The sequence below is a fragment of the Melozone crissalis genome, unplaced genomic scaffold (assembly GCF_028551555.1).
Source record: "Melozone crissalis strain CALT ecotype California unplaced genomic scaffold, PUWL_Pcris_2 ptg000016l_1, whole genome shotgun sequence".
Classification (NCBI taxonomy): Eukaryota; Metazoa; Chordata; class Aves; order Passeriformes; family Passerellidae; genus Melozone; species Melozone crissalis.
In genome coordinates this window covers 43,909,066-43,932,397 of record NW_026535794.1, presented here as the reverse complement: position 1 = coordinate 43,932,397, position 23,332 = coordinate 43,909,066, and the positions used below count along the sequence as shown (strand labels likewise).

The 23,332-nt window shown below is 38.5% G+C and overlaps 1 protein-coding gene across 2 annotated transcripts in view; it reads left to right on the top strand.

Moving 5' to 3' along the window:
• Window positions 1-23,332, top strand: part of CPNE4 (copine 4) — a 228,598-nt gene that overhangs the window by 167,259 nt on the left and 38,007 nt on the right. For both annotated transcript variants that reach the window (XM_054273332.1, XM_054273331.1), the window contains 4 exons: window positions 7,288-7,386; window positions 16,281-16,367; window positions 16,930-16,989; window positions 22,363-22,496. In XM_054273332.1, coding sequence (XP_054129307.1) covers window positions 7,288-7,386; window positions 16,281-16,367; window positions 16,930-16,989; window positions 22,363-22,496 — 380 coding nt within the window. The remainder of the gene's footprint in view (window positions 1-7,287; window positions 7,387-16,280; window positions 16,368-16,929; window positions 16,990-22,362; window positions 22,497-23,332) is intronic.

Here is a 23,332-nt window from a genome sequence, read left to right as displayed (position 1 = left end):
CCCTGATAATCCTTACGTGCTGTGAGCTGTCAAGAAAGGGCAATGTCCAACTGTGAGGATTCCTGTCATTGCTGAGCCACTGCTGCTGTACTTAAACCTCTAGTGCTGGTGAAGAGAGGCTGGTTCAGTGAAAGTGGTTCTGTAAATGGTCTCTGTTTTTACTTTTCAAGAACTGAAGTAGACTCAGACAGGTGCCATATCACTGCTGTCAACAAAAATGACTCACTCAATTCCATTTTGAGTCAGAGTATCTGCCTCGTTTTGTAGAAAAATAAGAACCCCCCTTCACTCTTCTCTCCAGGCAAATAATTTTAAAATCAAACTTCCCATGTGTTTATATACACAGGCAGATTATTTTCTCTGTGTTTTGTGTCTGTCTTGGCTGCTATAATAACTGCAGCGTGTCAAAGGCAATGCAGAATCTCTTGGCATTAACCAAGAAGAAGCTATCAATGAGTTTGTGTCTCAAGTGTCCTTCAACAGGCGAAGGACCTGAGTCCAGCAGAACACTATAAACACTATAAACTTTTAACATCTCAATTACCACCATCTATGTACAGGAGGCACAAAGGTGTTAATGAAATCTTGGCACTTGTTGAAGATTAAGTGAAAATTCTCATTGCCTGCAATGGAGCCAGTATTTCACCTAATGTTTGAGGAGCAAACTCAGCTGTGCTGGTGGAATGAACTGGTGTTAGTCTTTTGTGGTTCAGAAGAACAGAAGATGTGGTTTTCAGAAAAAATGTGGCTCTGTAGTCAAGAAGAAGACTTTGAAATTTGCTTCTACTTCAGCTTAACAGAATTCTATATTGTAACAGCATAATATATGAACTCTTTTTCCTCCATTAGTTCAGGGGGTTTTGAGTACTTTAGTTTGAAGAATTAAGCTAATCTCTCTGAGAAGAAAAAAATTAAAATATTTTATCTACAGTGCTCTGAAGGAGGTTTTACTTTAGCCAGTGAGAGACTTGCAAGAAACATTGGTTCATTTCAGCTGCTTCACTCTATTCTCACTGGAAACCAACTTCAGAGGAAATTGGAAATGAGACTTTAAAAGTTTATTTTCACTTTCTGGAGAAGCCCAACTACTGAAAAGATAAAACTGTGATGACCAACTTGAATGGAGAAAAGAGTGGAGTATTTCATATATATATATATATATATATATATATATATATATATATAAGAAAAAACCAAATTTCTGTACTGTGCTGTTTATAATGTAGAATTTGGCCTTGGAACATCACAACTAGACAAACAGGATAACTTGAAGTGTTTTCTTTTATACTGAAGGTTTTACATAGTTCTTCTGATACCCAAGTGGGGAGAATGGGTAAGTAGTGAAAAAAGGTCTTCCTACAAAAAAGATATTTTTTACGTATTCCAAACTGGGTATGGAGAATTTAGGGAGGTACAGTAGGATATTTGCTTTATTATTAAGTAGTAATAACCCTGATGAGAGACAGACTGTTCCAGAAAGATCATTTCGATAATCAAGCGCATTTTTTTCTGAGATTTTTTTCACCTTCTCTGTCTGGTAGGGGGTTTGAGGGGAGCAGGGGGATGTGGGATGGCAAGTTGGGCATTTTTTGGGGGGGGCTTTTGTGTGTGTTGGAGTTTCTGTTTGTTTGGTTAGGGTTTGTTTTTTTTTTTAAGTTTTCATTGATACTAGAGGATGAACTAAAGAAGCAGTTGTTTGTAGCCTTTTGCAACCACATACCTCCTGCAGTTCAGAGGGCTACAAGAAGTAGAACAGGTCACTGATGTTGTCTTAAGACCTCATTTCTTTGAAACATTGTGTCATATAAACTCTACCAATAAAAATTATTGTGGCGTTATTTTAGTTTAGAGTTAATTGGTAAAAATTTAATGACTGTAATTCATTCCATTCAAATACAACAGTAAGCATTCTCCTTTTTGCCACAATATATCTTGTTTCACAGAAATGCAAGGGAGAGCCATCCAAGTTTCTGTTCAGAATTTTAGCTGCTTTGTTCAGTACTGTTACCCTAACACGTAGCTGGGTCTCGGGACTCCAGCTGGTCAGAGTGACCCCGAGATGTGTTAGAGAGTCTCTTTTCCCAGCCCAGCAGTCGAAGAAGCACTCAGAGCTCTTCAGTTCTTGGTTTCAAGGTTGTTTATTGTTTCTCGTCTATAAAACTTTCTCTGGCCTGCTGAGGTCTGCTCAGCAGGTCAGACAGAGGCACACTGGCCGCCCTCAGGGCGGTGTTATCTTTTTACACTAAAAACTATGTGTACATTATTTACAATAACTTCCCAATACCTATCACCTATGTTAGACAGTGAGTTTCTACCTTAAACCAATCCAAAAGTGCCACCATCACAGCAGAAGATGGAGGCCAAGAAGGAGAAAGACTGGACACGCCCAGATTCCTCCATCTTGCCTCCTGAACTCCCGTTCTAAAACCCCCAAAAAATCTATTTTTCACCCTGTGACAAACTAACTCTTATTCTACTTGGACTTTCATGGCTTGCAGATCCTCATATAGGTTGGTGATTTTTTCCATGGGTCATAATCAAAGTCACAGGTGTCTTGGGCTCTGTGCCAGCGTCTCTGAGCCCCCTGGCAGGGGTTTGAGCAATCCAGGACAGCCAGAGGGATGTCTTGAATTCTGACAGCTAGACACAACAGGTAATTAATGGGCAAAGAGAATTCTCTTCCTTGAAAGGTATCCCTTCCACTCCTTATTGAGTGTCAGGGGACACATACTGAAGTAAAAACACAGGGAAGAGTCTCCTTTTTGATGCAACAGATGAACTAGATCAGAGCCAGATCAGGGTAGGGAGCCTCCTATTCAAGGGACTTGCCTGTGACTGCTTGAGGCTGCTGCCTTTCTCTCTGTCTGGCACTTCTGCTGGCATGGAGCAGCTGGAGAGTGGGCCAGGGATTTGGGTTTCTTTCCCACCCAAGCCAGTATCTTTTGGTCACAAGTTATTGAAGCGTTTTAAGTGAAGTAAGCTCTTAGGTTGTCAGGAGGGCTGTCTAACACTCTTCCTCTCCAGCTAAGTGGCAAGGCAGTACCAGCACAAGCCATGCTAACATTTAATAGTTGGACTTTGAACATACACAGAGCTGGAGAAACTCAGGCTGGCAAGATTGGGAATATTCAATTTTTTTACTGGCTTTGTGCATGCTATAATCTGAAGTGTCTGGCTAGCTGAGGGAAACTTGAATGGATTATTTTCAAGAAGTACATTTCCACAGTCTGGCTGTCAGCTGCCTCCTGGTAGGATTTAGTCAGGAGACTCACTGCCAGTCTTTTAGAAACTAACCTTCAGAGCATGTCTGGGGCTTGTTCACAAATTGCACTGTTAAGTTTCCCATCTCTCCATTGCCCATACCCAAAGGTGCTGTATGTAATAGTTCTCTCATTGTGAAACTTGAATGGGGACAAATCACTTCAAGCATTTCTCAGAAGCTGTGTAGGAAAAATAACCTCAGTATCTGCAGACACACAAGCACATGCTTACTGTAGCCAGACTTTTCTCTTACTTAGTTCTTGTAGTTAAAGCTAGCTGGGATGATGATGTAGTTAAAGCTAGATGGGAAGAATTATTTTATGACAATTGTACCGGAATTTTGTTGGCTCTCGTATTGAGACTTGGGAAAGTCTCAAATCAGAAATCATGCAAGTGAGTTCTTGCTCATGCAGAGGTAGCAAGATTAATCTAGCTGTCATCTTCTGGGAAGCATTAGGAAAATCAGCCAGAGAATCCTGTGCTGTTGTAGCTCCAGTGCCAATGCAATCTTTCTTGAATGCCCTTTGTAGCAAGAGTATTGGCAAAATCTAATCTTGGTAAAAAATTTGAAATTAAACCAGGGAAAATTTCCATCAGCATCCAACTGAGATATCTTTTTTTTTTTTTTTTTTTTTTTTTAATGGATGTTCTCCAGTGAAATGTTCAATTTCAGCCTGGAAAGAAATCTCTCATTTTGCTGTATTTACAAGAGCTGAAGGAATGAAGATGTGGATACCCAGAAGCGATCCTCTGATGTCATTTTAACTCAGTCTACTGGTTAGCTCTATTAAGGATAGCATAGGGTTCCCTCTCCTGCACTCAGTGGGTATTTTAAGGAGGAAGATAGGATCATGCAGGCAGATGGAATAGCTCTGACTGGAAAGATGTTCTCCATCATTCCAGTCAGTGCTATTCCAGCACCATGAAGCATTAGCAGAGGTTTTTATTCCCTGTATTGGAGCTAGTAAGCTGTAGGTAGGAGACTGAATTCTTTCACAAATTATCTGAACACTGATTTACCAGCATTCAGACTAAGTGTATGGAAAGCCTCCTTAAATTAATGAGACTTTTAATAGGGTGTAGGTATACTGTTAATCAGCTACTTAAGCAACCTCGAGGAGTAGAGACCCAAAGAACACATTAAGGTTTGCCTAAAGCTAAAGTATGATTTACATTGTGGAGGATTTGATTTGAAGAAATACCAAAAAACTCTTTAAAGTATTTCATAGGGAAATAATGCTTTGGTTATCATCTGTGGTGTTTACCTGACTATGGATTATGGATTGTTTGCTAAGATCCTTCCCTGCTTATTTGCTTATCTGTCTGAGTGGGTTTTTATAAAAATGTCTGGACCACATTATTTCTATGTTTCAGAAATTCTTTTCACATACATTTGAAATGTAGGATCATTACTGTGTACAACATGTTTTTCAGACAGTAACAATTAATTTCTACAGCCAGATGTGAAACTTGGGGGAAAAAAAAAAGAAGTCAAAATGGATGTACATGCAGGAATCCCCTTTCTCCCTTAGCTGTAATTGAACAAATGGCACTGAGATAATTCTGTAATTGTTTGCCTTTTCCATTAAGGCAATATGAAGATTAAAGTACCATCTGGCTTTCTGAAAACTGAAGTTAGAAAACTTCCACTTGAAAGAAAAAGCAGTTGGATCCCTGCTGAGTGGACATTTCATATGTAATCTAACTTTGCTCCTCTCCACTCAAAGTTCTAACCACAAATAAGCACTCAGAGCTTTTCCCTCTCTGTACGAGTCGGCACCCTAATAGAAATCTTTCAAAGTACCTTTTCCTGGACAACTCTGATAACCTTGGATCTGTTCTTGTATTTATGCTCCAATTGAGTTTAAAGACAGAACCTGAAAAGGAAATCTGGTTGGATAATTTCATAATGAGGGTTCTTTTTTGTTCTTTTCTTTGTGAAATCGTAACTTTTTCAAAAACATTGTTTTCAAAGTTCCCAGCATTACTAAAACTACACTTCTTGCACATTTATAGCAATTTACTATGGCATTTTGACAAATCTTTTTATTTAGTATTACTTTTAAGACCTTAAATAGCTTTTGCAACCATTACAGAAAAAAATAATTTTAAGTCATGCTTCACCTGTGAAATCCATTCTTTATTGTATATTTATAAAGTAATTTCAATGAAAAATAAGCTTTTTATATTATCAAGTAATTTCACAGAAAAAATAAAATGAAATTTTCAAGCTCTATGAAACAGAATTGGTTTCAGGAATTTTTTTTTGTAAATTAAACTAGTTTTTCTTGGATTTATTTCTTGTTACCAGTTCATGTGAAAACTTTCTGTTGATAAGAAACAGAGAGTAATTTTTTGGGAAGATGTAATCCAAAAGAATACTCCAGGACTGTTAGTGTTGAAAATACTGTGTCTAGTTCTTTTCCAGGCACTATTACCACTATCAGAATCAGAAACCCACTTTCATTTGATTGCTCTTGTATGAAATTTAGCCTATAAACAAACACATGCAGGAACTTCCCCTTTTTTCCATCTAGCCACCACCTAAATGTCCAAGCTGCTAAAAAAAGTATCTCCAAGTCTTAGAGTAAAATATTTTCACATATTGATCTGGAGATCTTCCTCTAGTCTGGAATTCTTGCATTAAAAAAAAAAAAAAAAAAAAAAAGAAAAAAAAAGAAAAAAAAAAGAAGGCAGTTAAAATAGGAGGTGATAGGATCGTCCAAATCTCAAGCTTTTTAGAGTCTTTCCCACACCCTCCAAAGGGAATGTCCACCTACCAGCTTTGACTGGGTTATTCAGACTGATTAGAAAGCATAACTGGTAGACAGGGAAGTCTGTTTTAATATAGTGCTTTTTTTTTGAAATATTTAAAACTCAAAATCCAGTGGACATCCACAAATTTCAGTTTCCTTCTGAGTGAACTCAGTGCCCCTTTGGACCAAGCTAACTTCAATTGGCTTGAGGAGTCTTTGAGGAGCAAACCTTGCTCTTCCTCTTGTGTTATCTGACCACCAGTGCTGGGTCAAAAGTACTGATCCTCACTGAGACAAAGAAGGCAGACAAAACCCACTGCTGTTACCCTCAGAACCATCTGATAGTAATATAACAGTGCACTCCTCATGTGACAAGGCAGATGACACATTTCTGCTTTAAAAAAACCCTAAAAGGTATTTTTTAGCAGGGCATTTTCAGTAAAGGCCTCCAGATTCAGTCAATGCATGTGACCTTTATCCAGAGAGAACATAAGGCTGAATTTGGGATTTTGTTCTTTAAAGCTGTGAGCCCCTTTGTTGTCCTTGGAGCAGTTTTAAAATTACAATTTAGCAAAGCATGTAGTTATTGGTATGTGCTTCTGTCTTGGCTAGCTGAGTTGTATTTAGAAAAATCTGTAAAATAAAATTCTCAAAGCTAAACTCATTGAGATATTCATCTTTATGCATGAATTTAGGCAAGTCTACCAGTGAGGTTTGGTTTGTATAGTCACTGTTGAGCAACACTGGGAAACAGCCAAGATATGGGCACCAAACACTGATGTGTATAATTTCAAAGCCATTTCAAAAAATGATGTCTGTAACTATTGTCTCACCTTCACTGACTGTAAAAATGGGAAAAGTAATGTTTACCCAAGGCAAACAGGGTTTTGAATATTAATTTGTATTTGTAAAGCACATCAGCAAGGTAAGTTGGGACACCATTTGACCATGAATATGCAAATACACATAATCCTGTATTTTCACACCTAGCAAAATGATGCAGACAAGAAATCCTTTCCTTCTGAAATACATGCTTCATTAGGCAAACTCCATAACACAGAACTATCAGCAGCAAGCTGTGTTGAGATTCCGCTTGCCATTTGAGTTTGATCAGAACAAGAATAGGATTTTAATGTCTTGTGATTTTGTTTTAGGTAAAACACTCCACCCAGTGTACATAATAATTTCTCCTGTAGTGTTTTTCAATAAAATCTCTTTTCTGTCTGAAGAAAAATGTGCTCATTTGTTCTTTTCCTTACTGTCTCCTCAGTGCATAGTTTGGGACTGGGATTCCAATGGAAAGCATGACTTCATTGGAGAATTTAGCTCGACTTTCAAGGAAATGCGAGGAGCTATGGAGGGAAGACAGGTAAGTGGGAACCAGCTGAGCAATCTCAATATGTAATCTTTGTAGAGCAGTGTGCCCCAGACAATCCTGTCATAAAGCAGATGGCATTGCCTCATCATTTCCCAGCATTTAGTTGTGTTGATCTCCCCCACAGGTCTTACTGTTACCTGGGCACAGTAATCTGAAAATGTAAAAGAGCATTCGTTCCTGTACATTCATGCCTGAAATACTTTAAGGTTTTTTCCTAGCTCCTATTCCACAGGCATTTCTTTCTGCTAAGATTTATTTCCTTTGAGCCCAAGCACATGGGTTCCATGAGGTGCTGTGCTGCAAAGCCCATTCTGGCTACTCAGAGCATTTCCCTGCTGTCCCAAAGGCCTTTATTGGTTGAGGGTCATTCTCCATCTTTCTCCATTTCTCATGTGCTGCATTCATTGCTGCCAGCTTTATCTAGAACCTATCATGATGAAACTAATTGGTTTTCTAAGTGTTTCATGATTTACAGCCCTAAGGAAAAATGAAATTGTTAGCTTATCAATAATTTCACTTCTTTATGTCAGCCTGATCTTTTCAAATTGCAGTTGATAATAATTACTTAATATGAAAATTGATTTGGCATGTCTAATTCCAGAAATCATTATTTTCTATTATTACTTACTTCTAAAGGTGTTAGTTTTGATAAATTCTCTGAGGGGGAGTTAAAAATGTTGATCTTGCAGATAATTTGTATTCATTGTTCCACTGTTGTTGTGATCTCAACCCCAAACACAAATGCCTAATAAGCTTTATCTGGGCTTTTTATTAAGGTTCTGTTTATAATGTGTTAACAACAATCTAACACAGAGTCAGAAGGTGTTTGATAAGTGGTAAGCAGTCAGTCTGTGCCATGGGTCAAGAAGCATTTATGGCTCTTCTAGATGTTTTCAGTTGAAGTTCTTAGAATACACTAAAGTTTGGCAAATGCTGCTCATGTGTGTAAAATACTGCTGATATGCATCAGTCATATATTAGTCCATTATAAATAACTTCAGAACACAACCTGAGTGTAAATGAAACCCTGTTTGCTCTCTTAAATCAAGTCAGGGGATCAAAACTTTTATCAAACAAAATTTCAGTGGAAATAAGGAGGGGAACATATCCCAGAATGAATAACATTAACAAGGCCAGCGATGTGACAACACTCCAAATTTGTATTCAAATACCTGTTCTCAGGTACCTTTCTCAGGTACCTAAATACTTGTGTAAGAGTGGTAAAGGATGTGTATTTTCAATGTAAGTGTCTTAAAACCACATCATGGTCCTTCCCAGGAGACAGCTCGTTGGCCAAAACATGAACCTTGCTGTCCAGAATGCCAGGAATGGCTCTGCAGGATAAAAGATATATTCTTTATTATGATGGAAAAATAGTATGCTTTTTTTCATCCTCAGCTAGCAAAAAGAATGATTACTCTTTCAGAGGTGTAAGAAGATAATGCAGCCATTTGTCAGTTCTTGTTCTAGGTTGTCACTGCAGTATCAGAGTGCTGTCCTAAAATGTTCTAATTTTGCTCTGTGGTTTGTATGTCTGAATCTTACTCTTGCTATGGGCCTGCCATTTGCCATTCTGCAGGTTGTCTTTCACCTGTAACCTTTTACCTGCAGTCTTCCTCCACACACTCTAGGAATTGTGCCTTTTTTCTTCCCTGTTCCTCTCATTCTGTTGTGGCTGTGAAGTTATTCTGTGGGCTTGCACCTGCAAAACCCTGCTGTTGGTATAACTAATTCTCATGGGACACAGTTGCCACTAAGGCAGGACTCAGTTTCCTTTCTCCTCTTTTCTAATCCGTGTTTTGTAGCCTATTCTAGAGGAAAACAAGATTGAGTGGATAAGATAGTAAATATTAGTCATTTAAATGGCTGATAAATAGCAGTCCAAAAATACAAATGCACATGCTAGATGGCTCTTGCCCCTGAGGAAGTCAGGGTTTGGTGAGCACTAACAGCACAATAGACAAGAACAAGCAGTAGGAGTTTGAGCAGGTCCTGGTGGAGATGAGGTACTTACAGAAAACAATACCGTGATCCCATGTTGTACAGGAGAGGTCAGTTGTGTGGGAAGCCATGTCACTTGGCTGGAGCCAGAATGCAATTTCCCTTTCACTCTCTCCCTGTCCCTCCCTCATCCTATCTCATTTTTCTCTATTCTGCAGAAAGAACTATTGCTGCTAAAGGCAATATATTCCATTGTCTGTGGACCCATAAAAACATCTTAGTGCATAGTCTATGTCAACATCCTTTGTTCAACATTAAGTAGTGTGATTAGCAGTTGTCAGTTCTTTTCTTTAGTTTTAGCGTCCCTAAAGAAAAAGCATGTGCAGTGGAGTGTTTACTTTGAATAAAGAGGTTACAGTGCACCTTGAGAAAATTATAGAGAAGAAAGGTGTTTTGCCTTCAAGTAGATGTGTTGCTAGCTATTTCTGATAAGGAAGGCCATATCAGAGAAATGTAATTACATGTGGGTGGAGAGATGAGTAGGTTAAACACAGTTCTTTGTTTCTAGAAGAGACCCTTTCATAGCCTCCGACCAGAAAATATTGTTTTCCTTGTAATACTCATTTCAGTCAGAGGAATAAAACTGCATCCTGCAGCCCCTGATATTAACATTCTTTCACATTGCATCACAACAGTGTGTTGAGATGGGAGCCAAAGGCTGGAACTTCATCTCAGATGCTCTGGAACCCACAGTAAAGAGTAGGGCTCAGGTCTGGTATCCCTATTTGAGTTGCTCAGGAGATGCAGTGAAGTTTCTTGCTCTGGTTATATTTTCTTTTGTGCAGTAGACTTTACAGCCAGCTACAGTACATTGCTATAGTTCTGTCAAAAGATAATCAAAACTCCCCAGTGATTGTCAGCCAGGGTTTTTCACTTTCCCAGGAAACTGGAGAGAATTGGAAGGAACATTCATCATTGATAGGAGATCCAGGAACTGTGATTAAGCTTCATCTGCATATCTGTGTGGTTTTGAAGGAGGCTACAGCAGTGGCACAGATCTCTACCCATCAGCAATGTCTGTATGGACTGGAATCAGCAGCACAAGTTGTCAAAGATGCATTAAGCAGTGAGAGTGGGAGTACCACAGTTTGTGCTGGTGAGCAGCCTGGACTGTGTGGTGTGAGCTGCTAGAGCTTCTCACCATTTCACCAGCTCACCTCATCTCTGGAGGAGCTGACAATGATGTTGAAGCTGCCTTTTAATTGTAAATAGTTCTTCCTTCAGAAAGCATAGAGCATTCTGACCCATTCTTCAACCTCCCCCTCTAAAAGTAAAGATATTTTTGTGTTGTAGCCAATCTATCAACTGCTACAGAACTGCTTGAGATGGACAGAATGGATATGTGTCACCTGCTTACTTACAGGAGCTGGTGCTGCTTCTAAGACTGTTCCATCCCTGGGCTGTGTATTGATTATCCCGAGCTTTGAGTGTCAGCCTCAGATGAGCTTACTGGCTTGCCTTGGCTGTGAGATTTCTCAGAAATGCATGTGTGAGACCAGGCATCATTTAGATAAATGCTGTGAATCTAGCACTGGTATCTTCTGAGTGGCTGAACCAGTATTATGTGAAGAGAAGAGAAAATTCCTTACCTGAATGAGATCACTTGTTTTGATCAGAAGTGGCATAAGTTGTTTATGAATTTCTTTTCTGAACGTGGTATGTCTTGGGTGAGGTTTACAAATCTTGAATTACCACTCCTTCAGAGTGTTAGGTGCTTCTCCATGACTGAGAGGACTGAATTCTGGGAAAACTTGCTGGTCTTCTGTTTTAAGGAGACTTTCTGATCATGAACAACCTCAGGATAATAACTTTATGTGTTTCTGCTCCATAAAAATTATCTTATGGTCACAGATTGTTATGTTTTGACACCTTGCCTGTTTTCATACTGGCCACCAATAGAAAATGACACAAGGACATCCTCTTGTTCAAGTGCACATCTGAAGCAGCCCTTGCATGAACCATAGTTTAATGGTGAAATTGGTGGTGCTGAGATTACAGTTGGACTCAATGATCTTAGAAGTCTTTTCCAAAGTGTAATTCTGTGGTTTCTAGATCTCCTCTTAACACTTTCCACCATTCAAACTTTATTATTTACTCTTTCACTATAATCTTGACACAAAAAAAAAACCCCTCGCAATAAGAATGACTCCATCCTTATCTTTTTAAGTGAAATACTAGTAAGTACTCTGAGTTTATTGTTCTTAAGATTTCTTCCAGGAATACATATATGTTTTTAATATGTGTGTACAGTGGCAGTTTCTAAGGTGTTCTAATATTAATCTATCAAGCATATTTAAACAGGACAAGAAGAAGCTTGAGATTACATAAATGTAAATGCTATTAAAGCTTACCATAGTTGAAAGGAGGAATCCTCTACTAATGAGAAAAAATCACTTTTATGGGTTATTTTTTAATCAAGGCAATAAAGCCAGAGGGATTTGAGAGGAAAAAAAGTCAGAGAAATCACCTGGATCCCCATGCAGCACAGGAGTTACATAAGGGAAAAATCTGTTCCTCTATTACAGAAAAAATGGACACGTGTGCCTTTACACACACACAAAAGGAAAGAGAAGGAAGAGACCCTGCTGTACTTCTCATCTCCACTGATATTCCCACAGGTTCAGGGTGTTATTAGGGAGGGCTTTTCCATCTGGTAACTCTTCAGATGACTCTGCACAGTGAGACCTTTAAGCTCTTGGTAATGGGCCAAGGTGTTATTGACACCTATGGACAATTCCAGTTTTATCAGGAGACAGCCCAGCTCACCCAGGACTGTCTGCAGCATCAGCAGCTGCTCCTGGCCCCAGACAGGGCAGCAGAGGGGGCAGCCACACCAGGCACCTGCCAAATCCCTGTCAGGAGGCAACCATTGGTACAGCCTCAGAAGCACAGGCGATGCTGGGGCTTGGCTGGGGAAACAAGAAATGCTTTAATTTCCTCTTCATTCCCCAGGGGCAAGTTTTCAAAGGAAACCTCTGATTGTGATTAAAGGCAGCTCTTCTCTCTTGGTGGATTTGTTTCTGAACAGAAAGAGGAAAAAACCACAAAACTATCCTGTGCTCTTGCCTAGAGGGATGGCAGGAAAAAAGCAGCCTACCATGTGGGAGGAGACTCAGTTCACGCAAAAGTGGTTTGTTTTTCTTTAGGCATCAGAAAGAGCCAGTGCAGGATATAATGCTGCCTGCTATTGATTGGGGGTTTTGCCCCATCCATTGGACTGCAGTGCCTCCTTTGTCATTCACAAACTGTGCAAATCATTGCAGCAGCTGAACAGGAAGGAAGAAAAGAGAAACTAAAGTGCAGGGGAGGCAAGAGAACATTTTACTGCTAACACAAGCTATGCCGCAAGCGTACAACAAGCAATGAAAGCTCTCTAGCCCTTTCCTCACAGGCCTACCCAATGTCCTGCTGTGCTAGCGCTGTCCCAGAGAAAGCATCTGCTGTCATTTGTCTGGCCTTGGGGAATATGAAACTCTCCTGACACCTTCAGTCCTTTCTCTGAATAGCTTGTGCCACATACTGTCCAAATTTTGCTTCTGCAATGGTTGCCTTCATTTAGCCAGCCCCACTTCCCTTTGCTGGTGTGTGACATAAGTGGTTGCATTGTTTTCTTTTCTCTCTCTTCTGGAGGTTTTGTAAGAGAAGGAGTAAGGGTGTTTGGAAAGACAGTATCCTTCAGTGCAGAGTAACATCTCCCACTAAGGCATCTGTGCCTCCTCATCACAGGCACAAGAGGATTGGGACCTTCCAAGTGTCAGCATTAGTTCACTGTCTCTCGGTGAAGAGCAGCTAAATGGAGTTTGTTCCGAAATTCTCCACACAGTGGTTTAAATTTAAGTGTGTAAAAGAAACACCAGCACAGCATAGTCTTGGGAGTCCATTACCAGCATTTGCAACATTACTTAAATTAACAGTAGATAGTTTAAAACCAGGTTGCTTTGTTTCAGAGTCTCTGTGTTGTTTGATAGGGAAAGAGCTTGCACAGCCCAGAGCTGTCAGGCATTTGGAGGAAATGCTAAGTGACTTTCAGAATGACGAATCCAAACTTCACAATGTTTACCATTAGTGTCAGATTGCAGACTATTGCATTAGTTTCCTCTCCACTGAAAAGTTAATTTATGAGCAAAAATGGATCGATAAAAAACAATGTCAGATACCAAATCAATACTAGGAATGTAGGAGCAGACTGGAAATTGAGGTTGGCTTCAACAGTGCAAGCAAAATATTTGTGAATTGTTTCTCGTTATTACTTACCTGCTTAGAGCTGTATTCTGAACTCTGTTCTCATTATAAAAGCTGGATAAACAGTAAGACCTGTATAGGGAATTTCCTTCAAATGATGCTTGTTACATCTTTAGCTTCAACTGTGGGAGTTGTCAAGGATCCAGAACTGGATCTTGGTGGGTAAGTGAAGATTGAGCTTTGTGAAAAACAGTCTTATGGGCTTTTTTAAGCCTATGAACTGGGAAATGTCTTCTCTCTCCTCACTTCTTCCCTTCCCTTCGTTATACTATCATCAATAGATCTAATAAGTGCAAAATTTTTCTTTCTTTTTGTTTTCCTACTTCCTGTAAATTTTCTAGTCTGTTCTATCCTTTGCTGTATTATCCATATAAACCAATAATGTTAGTGACTTGCACATAGAGTATTTTAATGAGCTTTAGTAGTTACTGAGATTGTTATCCATACATCTTAAAATGCTTTGCAAAATAGGTGAACATTCATAATTGCATTTTACAGCTAGCAAAAGGAACCTGAGATATTCTTTTCTCTCTTGAAGTTATGTTCTATGCCACTTTGGTCCTTATTTGTTATAAACTTCTTCCATAAAAATACCATGGAAATTTCTTTTTTCTGGCTTAAATAATCCTTTTCCTAAGAAGAGAAATTATATGCATAGTATATGGCTTCATGTAGGTCAGGCCTTGTTTAAATATGCACATTGAAAAAATATTCATGTTGGAGGATGCTAGAATTAAGGATGTTCACCTTGGATGTTCAGGGGAAAGCTAATGCACCTCTCCAGTGTACTTTAGTGTCAAAGGGAGGAATGCAAATCCTGTCTCCTATTTTTTTTTCCATTTGATATATTGCAGTTTATCTATGAAATACAGACAGCATGATTTCTCTGTAGAAATGCTTTGAGTAAGTGTGCAGACAGCTGTGTGTTAAACCATTTTGCCTGACAGCAACCTATCAAGATTAGGCACTGCTTTTGCCTTGCTTTCAGACCCAAATATGAGCTTATTGCACGCCAGTGTTGTGTTACAGAGCACTCTCTTTGCTGGGATAGAAGGGATTTTATTTCTTGAGCCTGACTGCTTCTCTTGAGCAGAGAAAAAATGTTTACAGAGGATTTCCCCTGAACACGAGGGTCAGTATCTGCCCTTCTTCTCAGTTGGAAAATCTGTTTCACAAGACAAATAACTGAGCTGTAGGCTAGCCGGGAGAGCAAGCAGATGTGCCTCCTGCAGTTGGAGCAGTTTTTTTGTCTTTTCCTATTCTTCACTCTGTCGCCTGTCTCCATTTCAGAGTGATGAAGATACCTCTCCTCCCCTGTGCAGAAATGGTCTCATATAGCTCCAAAGCCATATGTTTTGCCTTCCCTTTTTTTGATGTTTGACAAAATCTCTAAGTCTGGAATACCTCAGAGACATCCAAATAATTGCTGTTAGACAATGGTTTGAAGCTTGATGAAATTTCCGGGGCTGAACACAAAGAAAAATAGTTTTTGGTGCTCCAACACTTTGCTAAAATATATCACATATATACCTCACTGTAGACGAAGTATTGTAACACTTAGGCAGGTTTTCATTGTAGGCAAAACACTGTAACACTTAAGACATGTTTAATTTCAAAATGTCATAATAGAGATTTTTAGATAATAGATCATTCTGCTTCCTTTTGGAATTGTATTTCTTTCTGTTACCCAGTCTGACGTCTTGTCTCCACGCTTGAGAACAGCTCCCTGAAGGGAAATAGTCATGTTATCATTAACCACAGTAACAGCATAATAGAGATAAAAATCTGTATGTACAAATGCCAATAGACATTTGCATGTACAAATGTACATTTCACTCCTGCAGTAAAAGGCATGAATAATACTGTAAACATTAGAGGTGAGGGTCTGAAAGCTTGGCCTTATCACTCTGCCTGAAGGAGAGTGATGCCAGAGGAAGGCATTTCAAGTGGAAATTATTAAGAACCTGGGACATGTTATAAGAATAAAGAGATGTATTTCAGTTACAAGGTAAGACACTTGTGCTGTAAAATTGATTATTTGTAAATAAAACTATGAAAAAAAAATCAAAAAGGTATTTTAATATATTCTTAGGGATAAAATTCAAATATATCATTAGTTAACTGCATCTTTGTGAACATTTTACTGATTTTCTTAACTTTTTATTTTGCTATCAGACTTAAAGGAGAAAGTGAGGTGATTGCTGACCAGAATTTTTATAATCATGAGTTTAATACAAAAGTCAGTGTGACAACAGTTTTGTAGTTAATAAAATGCATCAGGTTACTGTCTCCAGTTTTCATTTGTATTAAGTTCCTTCTTTTCTTGTTGTCTCAAAAGATCCTCAATCTTGCTTATGTAACATCTCAAACTACAAGACTGAAAGATGACAACAAAGTAATCTGGGTGTCTCCCTCAGTGCCATGTCCACATGTATATGTTCAAAGACTGATGTTTGCCCTGGGCCTTTTTCTATTAACTATTCTCAGCATAGTTAACAGTTTTCATTTTTTTTCCTCTCTGTGCACCATCATCTGTAATGATTTAGTCAACTGTGGAAATTGGGCAGTGCAATTTTTGTTAATTATTCAATCTGTACATACAATTTTTTTCCTGCAGAGAATGATTGCTATTTTTTTCACAGGTGCAATGGGAATGCATTAACCCCAAGTACAAAGCAAAGAAGAAGAACTACAAGAACTCAGGCATTGTCATCCTTAACCAGTGCAAGGTAAATATATGTTTTGCTCTTTGACTGTTTCTTTACTAAACTCTCAGTGATACATTTTAATGGTGCTTGGAACAAAGTGGAACTGCCTGTAGAATAGCGAAGGAAACTATTCCCTACAAAAAGTAAAGACAAGGACTTGAATCTCAGAAGCAAATTTACTGTCCTCAACTCTCATTCCATTTCTCTTGCCCTATTCCTGCTCTTGTACAATGGAAAAGACAATACTAAATTCCAACACCTAAATACTCTCCAACTTTGTGTGTATCCCTTGTAATGCTTCCATTATATCCACAACATTGCTCTTGTTTCTCCTAAACAAACAGCAAAATTTTCTCTGACTTCCCACTGAGATGATGGCTCTACTGTTTTGTTTTCCTTTCTGTAGGTTTAGACTTTTTTTTCTGTTTATAGTTTTGTTTCTGTCTCAAACTGTATTTAATGATTCTCCCTTTACCTTATTTTCAGTTGGTCCCTCTCCTCCTCCCAATTTTTTTTTTCAGGCAGTTCTCTTATGTTTTATGAGTACACAGCTAAGTTGAATGTCTTGTTTTCTTGTCTGCAGATACACAAGATGCATTCTTTCTTAGATTATATCATGGGAGGCTGCCAAATACAGTTTACAGTAAGTGTCTTACTTCTCTAACTTCTTTTGAAGAAAAGGAATCCCCTTAGATACCAATTCATTACTTTCAGAGAAATGATTCTTACATGCCATTCCTTGGTAAATTATTGAGTTCTTCTTGCAAAATGTATTAAGGGCCAGCCTTCCTTTCCAGAATAAGTCCTCTGTTAAAGCAAGTTGTTTCCCCTGAAACTGTGCCATACTGAAAGTCACACACAGAGAGATCCAGCCAGGGACTTTTCTCTGTCAGCCTGGGGTAAATGCTGGTGTTTCATATCTCAGCCATAGCTACCAAGATGGCACTACAGGGGGACACAGCTCTAATTTAGAATGTACTCAGAAGCTATTCACTTCAAGGAACAGGGTGTGAAAGGATTTGCAGGGCTCTTCATAAATAGAAATACAGTTTCTTGTATTTCCAGTTAATAAATTTAGAAACATGAAATGATATGTGGGCTTGATCTTTTTTTGTATCACGTATCTAAAAATTAATATACTTAATATAACGTAATATGAATTAACTAGAATGCAATAATGAATATATCAGTTTTTCCCATGGTATAGGAATATGGATTGTGGCTCAATTCCAATCTGGTTTATGTGATTTCTAATTTATGCTAGCTAAAGAGCTAAAATCTTATGCATAGAGGTAATATTCTTCTTCTGGAGATCTTTTCTTTTCCTGTAGCATCCTGCCCTATTTCTGCTCCCACATATAAAGTAGCAGACACTGGATGCTACTGGCTGTTCCATTACACATTTTCTAGACAAGCCTCCGTTTTCCAAAAAGATTTGACAAAAAAAGAAAGATTTTTTTAATTGTACCAGGAAGTTCTAGCAGCAGCTATACGCAGTAGTGGATTATCTTCTTGTGTACAGATCAGACTTTTGAAGTGTTAAACATGGACTTAGCCCATACTCATCACAAACTCATTTGATAGACCCAGAACTGAGGACTCTGTTTTGGTTTTGAAGAAAATACCTTCTGCAGTGGACAAAGATCTTTATAATTGTATTCTCTCATGTAAAGCATACTGTGTAATTACTTCTCTACCTCACCTGGCTACTTCTTCTTTTATCCCCATGTACCAGCAATGCCTATTTCTCCTTGAGGTCTGAAACTTCCCAGTCACTGGAAGCCCCTTTAACTTAGCTTTTCTGACACTTCCTCCCTAAAATATGACTGGAAGAACTTAATTATCAAATGTATTCAAGGGATTATCAGAAAGACATTAATGCCTTCATGTTATATTTGAAAGCCTTTTCTAATAAGGGCATGTGGTTAGGCACATGCAAAGACCAGTTATTATGCATTTCCCACAACTCCAGCTCAAGAACAGGAGCACTGCCACCATTAGAAATTGTCTAGGGATTTACCTATTAAATTACAGCTTTTCAAACTCTGATTCTTCATAACTGTTTTCCAATGGAAGAGCAAGTTCTTAGAGCAAGGAAAAGTTATGGCAATTTGCTTGCCTTTTATTTACTTGTCACAGGTTTCCTATTAGTACGCTGTAAAACACAAGTTTGAAAGTGATAGGGCAAATAGGTTAAAGTGGATAGTGGCTTCTACTGTGTTTTACTGTATTTCATTTTACTAAAATGAAACAAACAATTGGTTACAGAAAGTTTAAGTGAGCTCATCTTCAAGGATGGGCAGTGAGGACATAAAGGAAATAGAACAGTATTATACTGTCAGCCACAGAGATCCCTGAATTACTGTTGCCCTTAATGGTAAATCCACAGTATTGTGTAAGCTCATCCCTATCAATTTTCAACCTGCAGGGACCCAGGGTAAGCCACTGAGACATCTCTGTACCTATGGCTGCCTGCATGCATAACCCAGTGGTTCTACCTCAACATCCTCTCAAACTGCCTCTCCACATATTTTCCTCCACTCTTCTTCCAGCAGTCCTCAGCACAGACTGGTTGTGAGATGTGTTGTTGTTTTCCAAAATGAATTCTCCAGTGGTCACTGAAACAAAAGGCTGCAGCCTGCTGGGGAGATATTCCGTTCTCCCTTGCTTTCTGCATGCATCGTATAATCTCCTTTTCACATAGTCCTAATCTGATTAATTCAGACCACTGAAACAGAGGAGGCCTATTCATTGGACTTACCTAGATTTCCATTTTTTTTAACTGTAGTGGATTTGGGATTGCTCAAAACTCTCCTGATACGTGTATTGTTGTTGTCACTATCCTAATGTTAATGGTGTTTCTGTTGAGCTCGTGCTGTGTACAGGCAGTATGACACAACTGTGACTTGAAAGGGCACTTGCTGAGGGAGGGAAACTGGGATGCTAGGCACACATTTGATAACAAAAAGCTGTAGTGTGATGTACCTGATAATTTGGGGCACTAATGGAAGCCTTAGTAACGTCATGCTGTGCATTCCTGGGATACTTTGTAGCTTGATTGTAGAAACGTGGTTTGTAGTTAGAAAGAATGTCTCTGTAAAATGAAAGTAAACTTTCCCTCTACTTTACAACCAGTTATTAAGAAGCTTTCATCTGTAGAGATCAATAGTGCTGATTCCAGTCCTCTATTTTTAAGCCCAGCTTATTGCCAAACACTGCATCTCTTATCAGACAGTGTTCCCTGCTGCAGAAGAAATGTTCAGAGGTTGGCAGTGCAAATGGGTCTGTAGTCAGAAGACATTTTCATCACTTCAGGAAATACAGCAGAAGGCATGTGTAACATGCAGAAAGGAGCTGTTAAAGAAAGATATATTGGACAGATACTCTCTCAGGCAGGTCAAGGTGTTGGGCAGCCTGATTTGTTGCTGACAGATCTAGCAGGAGGTCCCAGCTATGTAGGATGTTTTGAGTGTGGTGAAAATCACCCTTTTACAGGTCTGAGGATAAAAAAAGAAGCTGGTACTGAGTGTAGCTATTGCTCTGTTATGCTCTTATTTAGCTGAGGGAAGATGACTGCCACACTTGAACTGATACATTTAAAGATAAACTGATAAAATCGAATGCATGCACGATAAGAAAGATTCCTACTTTACTGCCCAAAAGATAAGCTCAATTGTGATATTAACATAACTTTTGTCATATATTAACTTATTTTTACAAATCCTTATCCAATGTATTTGCACAAGACCTTGGTCCTGTTGGGTAATGCTAAAGGAGCAGAGCTCTGCATTGTTACTTTGGAATCGTGGCAATTTACAGCGGTCATCTTTCTTATAAGTCCTCCTTGTGGGAGTCAAACAGAGATTTGGATCAAATTCAAGAAGCATGCTGCATCCGAGTACAAATATTCATAAATTTGTCATCATAGGAAATTAGGATATTTTTTTACTTATCAGTAGACCTCTACTGCAAGGACCATTTCCAAAAGGAAGCTTGTTCCAGGAAGTTTTTTTTTTGCTTTCCCAAACACTAGCCACAGGTTTTTTTCCAAGCTTATGAAACCTTATTCCTGTTCCATATTCTTGATTTTGTTTCCAAAGCAGTTAGCCATAAAGGGAGACTCGTCCAGATCTGTTTGAGATGTCACTAAAGTCTTGTTAATGGGTTTTAGTGTTTTGGGATTGTCAGTAAAAACACTTACTTTAAACAATTTTACAGGAATCCTCTTTGTTTCCCTATCATACAGTGTCATTTTTGTGCCTTCTGTAATCAAATTAAGGTTGAATTATTATCAGAGAAAATATACTTATTTTTAAGAAGATATGCATACCTTAAATAAGAATTTTGTACAAAAAAAATTCCCCCAAACTAAGCTAGTTCATACAAGCATCCATGGATTTTTCTTGGGTTTCACAAACCACTAGTGTTGTTTTCTTCCTCAGTTAAATAGGTGTAGTGTTCCTCAGTTATGTGCCCTCAAAAGTGAAGTCTTGAGAGGCTCTCCATTGATTTATTCAAGTTAAGTCCAGATACCATTTTTGAAAAAAGATCTGTATGGAAAACAAACTCAGTGCTTTGGTGCCTGAGCAGTGAGTAGGAAGCAGAGGTGAAAGATTACTCTTACTTGCAAGCCAAAAAGCTCTTCTCTCTCCTGACTGGATGTGGTGAGGTGCCAGGGTTCATGGATGATCAAGGCAAAGAAGGGATTTCCAAGCCTACTAGAGGTTAGTTTATTCAGCTAAAAGATAGAGGTGAAAAATCAGAACCAGTGGAGGAAAGCTGTGTTGAATTGACCTAGTATATTTCCCTTTAAATTTTTAGCAACAAAAATAAGTTTCAGAAGGGCTGTGTAATTTTTTTAAGGAAGCATGAAAATGTCATGTTTCATTTTCATTTTGAAGCTGCATTAAGTAGTGTTCCCTGTGCCAAGCAGAGGCTGCAGCTGGGAAAGCTGAACATTTGCAAAAGCAAGCTGTGCCTTCAGAGTTCTTTTTGCAGCCTTTAGCAAGACCCGAAAGGGTCTTGCTAAAGGCTGCAAAGGGTCTTACCTTTCAGCTACACTGTAAAGCTGAGATCTGAACTTACTGCATTTGTCTATTGAATATTCAGGTGTAATGGGTTTTTTAGAGAAATAGGTTATTGGACACATTAACATTTTATAAATGGCTTTGTTCCCTCTGCAAAACCCTTGGGATTCTTGTTGCTCCTCTTATGGATGCCTATAAAGCAGCATCACAAATTCAGCAGAGGCCTTTCTGATCCATAACAAAGGAAGATGCAGGCCAGAGCCTACTTTCAGTGAGACATATGAAGAGCATTTTAAAAGGGAGAAATTAATTTTAAGATGATTCATTAATACTTGCTTTTGCATTGACTACTGTCCACAATCTTCTCTAAGATTTTTCAAAAACAACAACAAAAAATCTTTGCAGGATTCAAGCTTTACTTTTTTACCCTGCAGCTCATGTTTAAGCTTGCTATCAACTGTGAAATTGGAAGGGTTAATTTTTAATGTTTAGATGTTTTGAAGAGAAAAAATACCAGACAAGCAATATCTACTACTACAGCCACAGTAATGATTAAAAAAGCTAAGAAATATCCCTAATTGGAATTCTAATTTATGGTTTTAGTAGTACTTGTAACTCTCTATGGACATTTTTGCTGCAAAGCTTTTATGTCCTGAATGTCACCTGAGCTGGAATAATTTAATTAAGTATGAGAACCTAGAGATAGTTAATTTGATTCATTTGTATTAGAACATAATTTTCCCCATAGAATAGCAATGCAGGTGATTTTTTACCTAATTATGCCATTTTCATTTTATTATCTCTTATTTTATAAATTGTCATTTGCTTCTACATATATTTACATGTACAATCCTAATTCCAGTTTGATTAAGTGCACTGTAAAATGACCTTTGCTGTAGCAGATTATATCTGGTGAAGATATATAGTTGCTGTAGGTGTGTTTATGGTCAGAAGAGCTCTGCAGCACATTGACTTCTCTTCTTTTCCAGGTAGCCATAGATTTCACTGCATCCAACGGCGACCCCAGGAACAGCTGCTCGCTGCACTACATCCACCCCTATCAGCCCAACGAGTACCTGAAAGCTTTGGTGGCTGTTGGGGAGATTTGCCAAGACTATGACAGGTAAATAACCACGTTTGGTTGCAGAGTTGTCTCTAGAAAGTGTTTTCACAGTGTGAAATTAATGACTGCCTGTGGCTGGCTGCAGAGACTCCATGTTTAGGCACTTATGAAGAATGACAGAAAGATTAGTCTACCTTAACCTGCTTTTGAGAGTGACACTGGGTTTAGATTGGTTTCATTATAAAGAAAAGTCACAGTTCTTGGCTATTTGGCTGATTTGCGTGTTAAGTTTCAGGGTTGTATTCACATGTTAAAATTACATGTTAGGGTGGATTGTTTATGTGTTCAAGAGTAACAGCTTGGAGCCAGTTTTGCAGATGCTGGCAGCATCCTTTCTGATACAGTTGGGAGTCTGTGCCCTATTCTACTGAAAAGTGTTCCTGAGACATTGACTTTGAAACTGGATTTGTAGTTGCCCAAACTGCTTATTGATTATGTCTATTTTTAGAAGTAAACCCATGGTCTCTTTCAGTGTTCTCCTGGCCTGTTGAACATTGCACTCTCTTCTAAAATAAATGTTGAAAGGTACTGTGTGTGTACACAACGTGCCTTTAAATAAACAAACAAATGCAAATAATTGGACCAAATATGCTTTGATTACATTATGTACTTCTGTTGCTTTCAAATAGGCTGCCTGCTTCTATCAAATTAATTGCCCATTATTAATTTAATTACCAAGTGCATTTCCTTTAAATGTTCTTTCTGTGGTGGTGAGACACCGTATCTTACACAGCTGCTCTTTCTAATATTTGCACATATGATAGATATCCACCCACCACTTTGCCATATGTAAATACCAGATCTCAAGAAAACAATGGTATTTCCATTCAAATTTG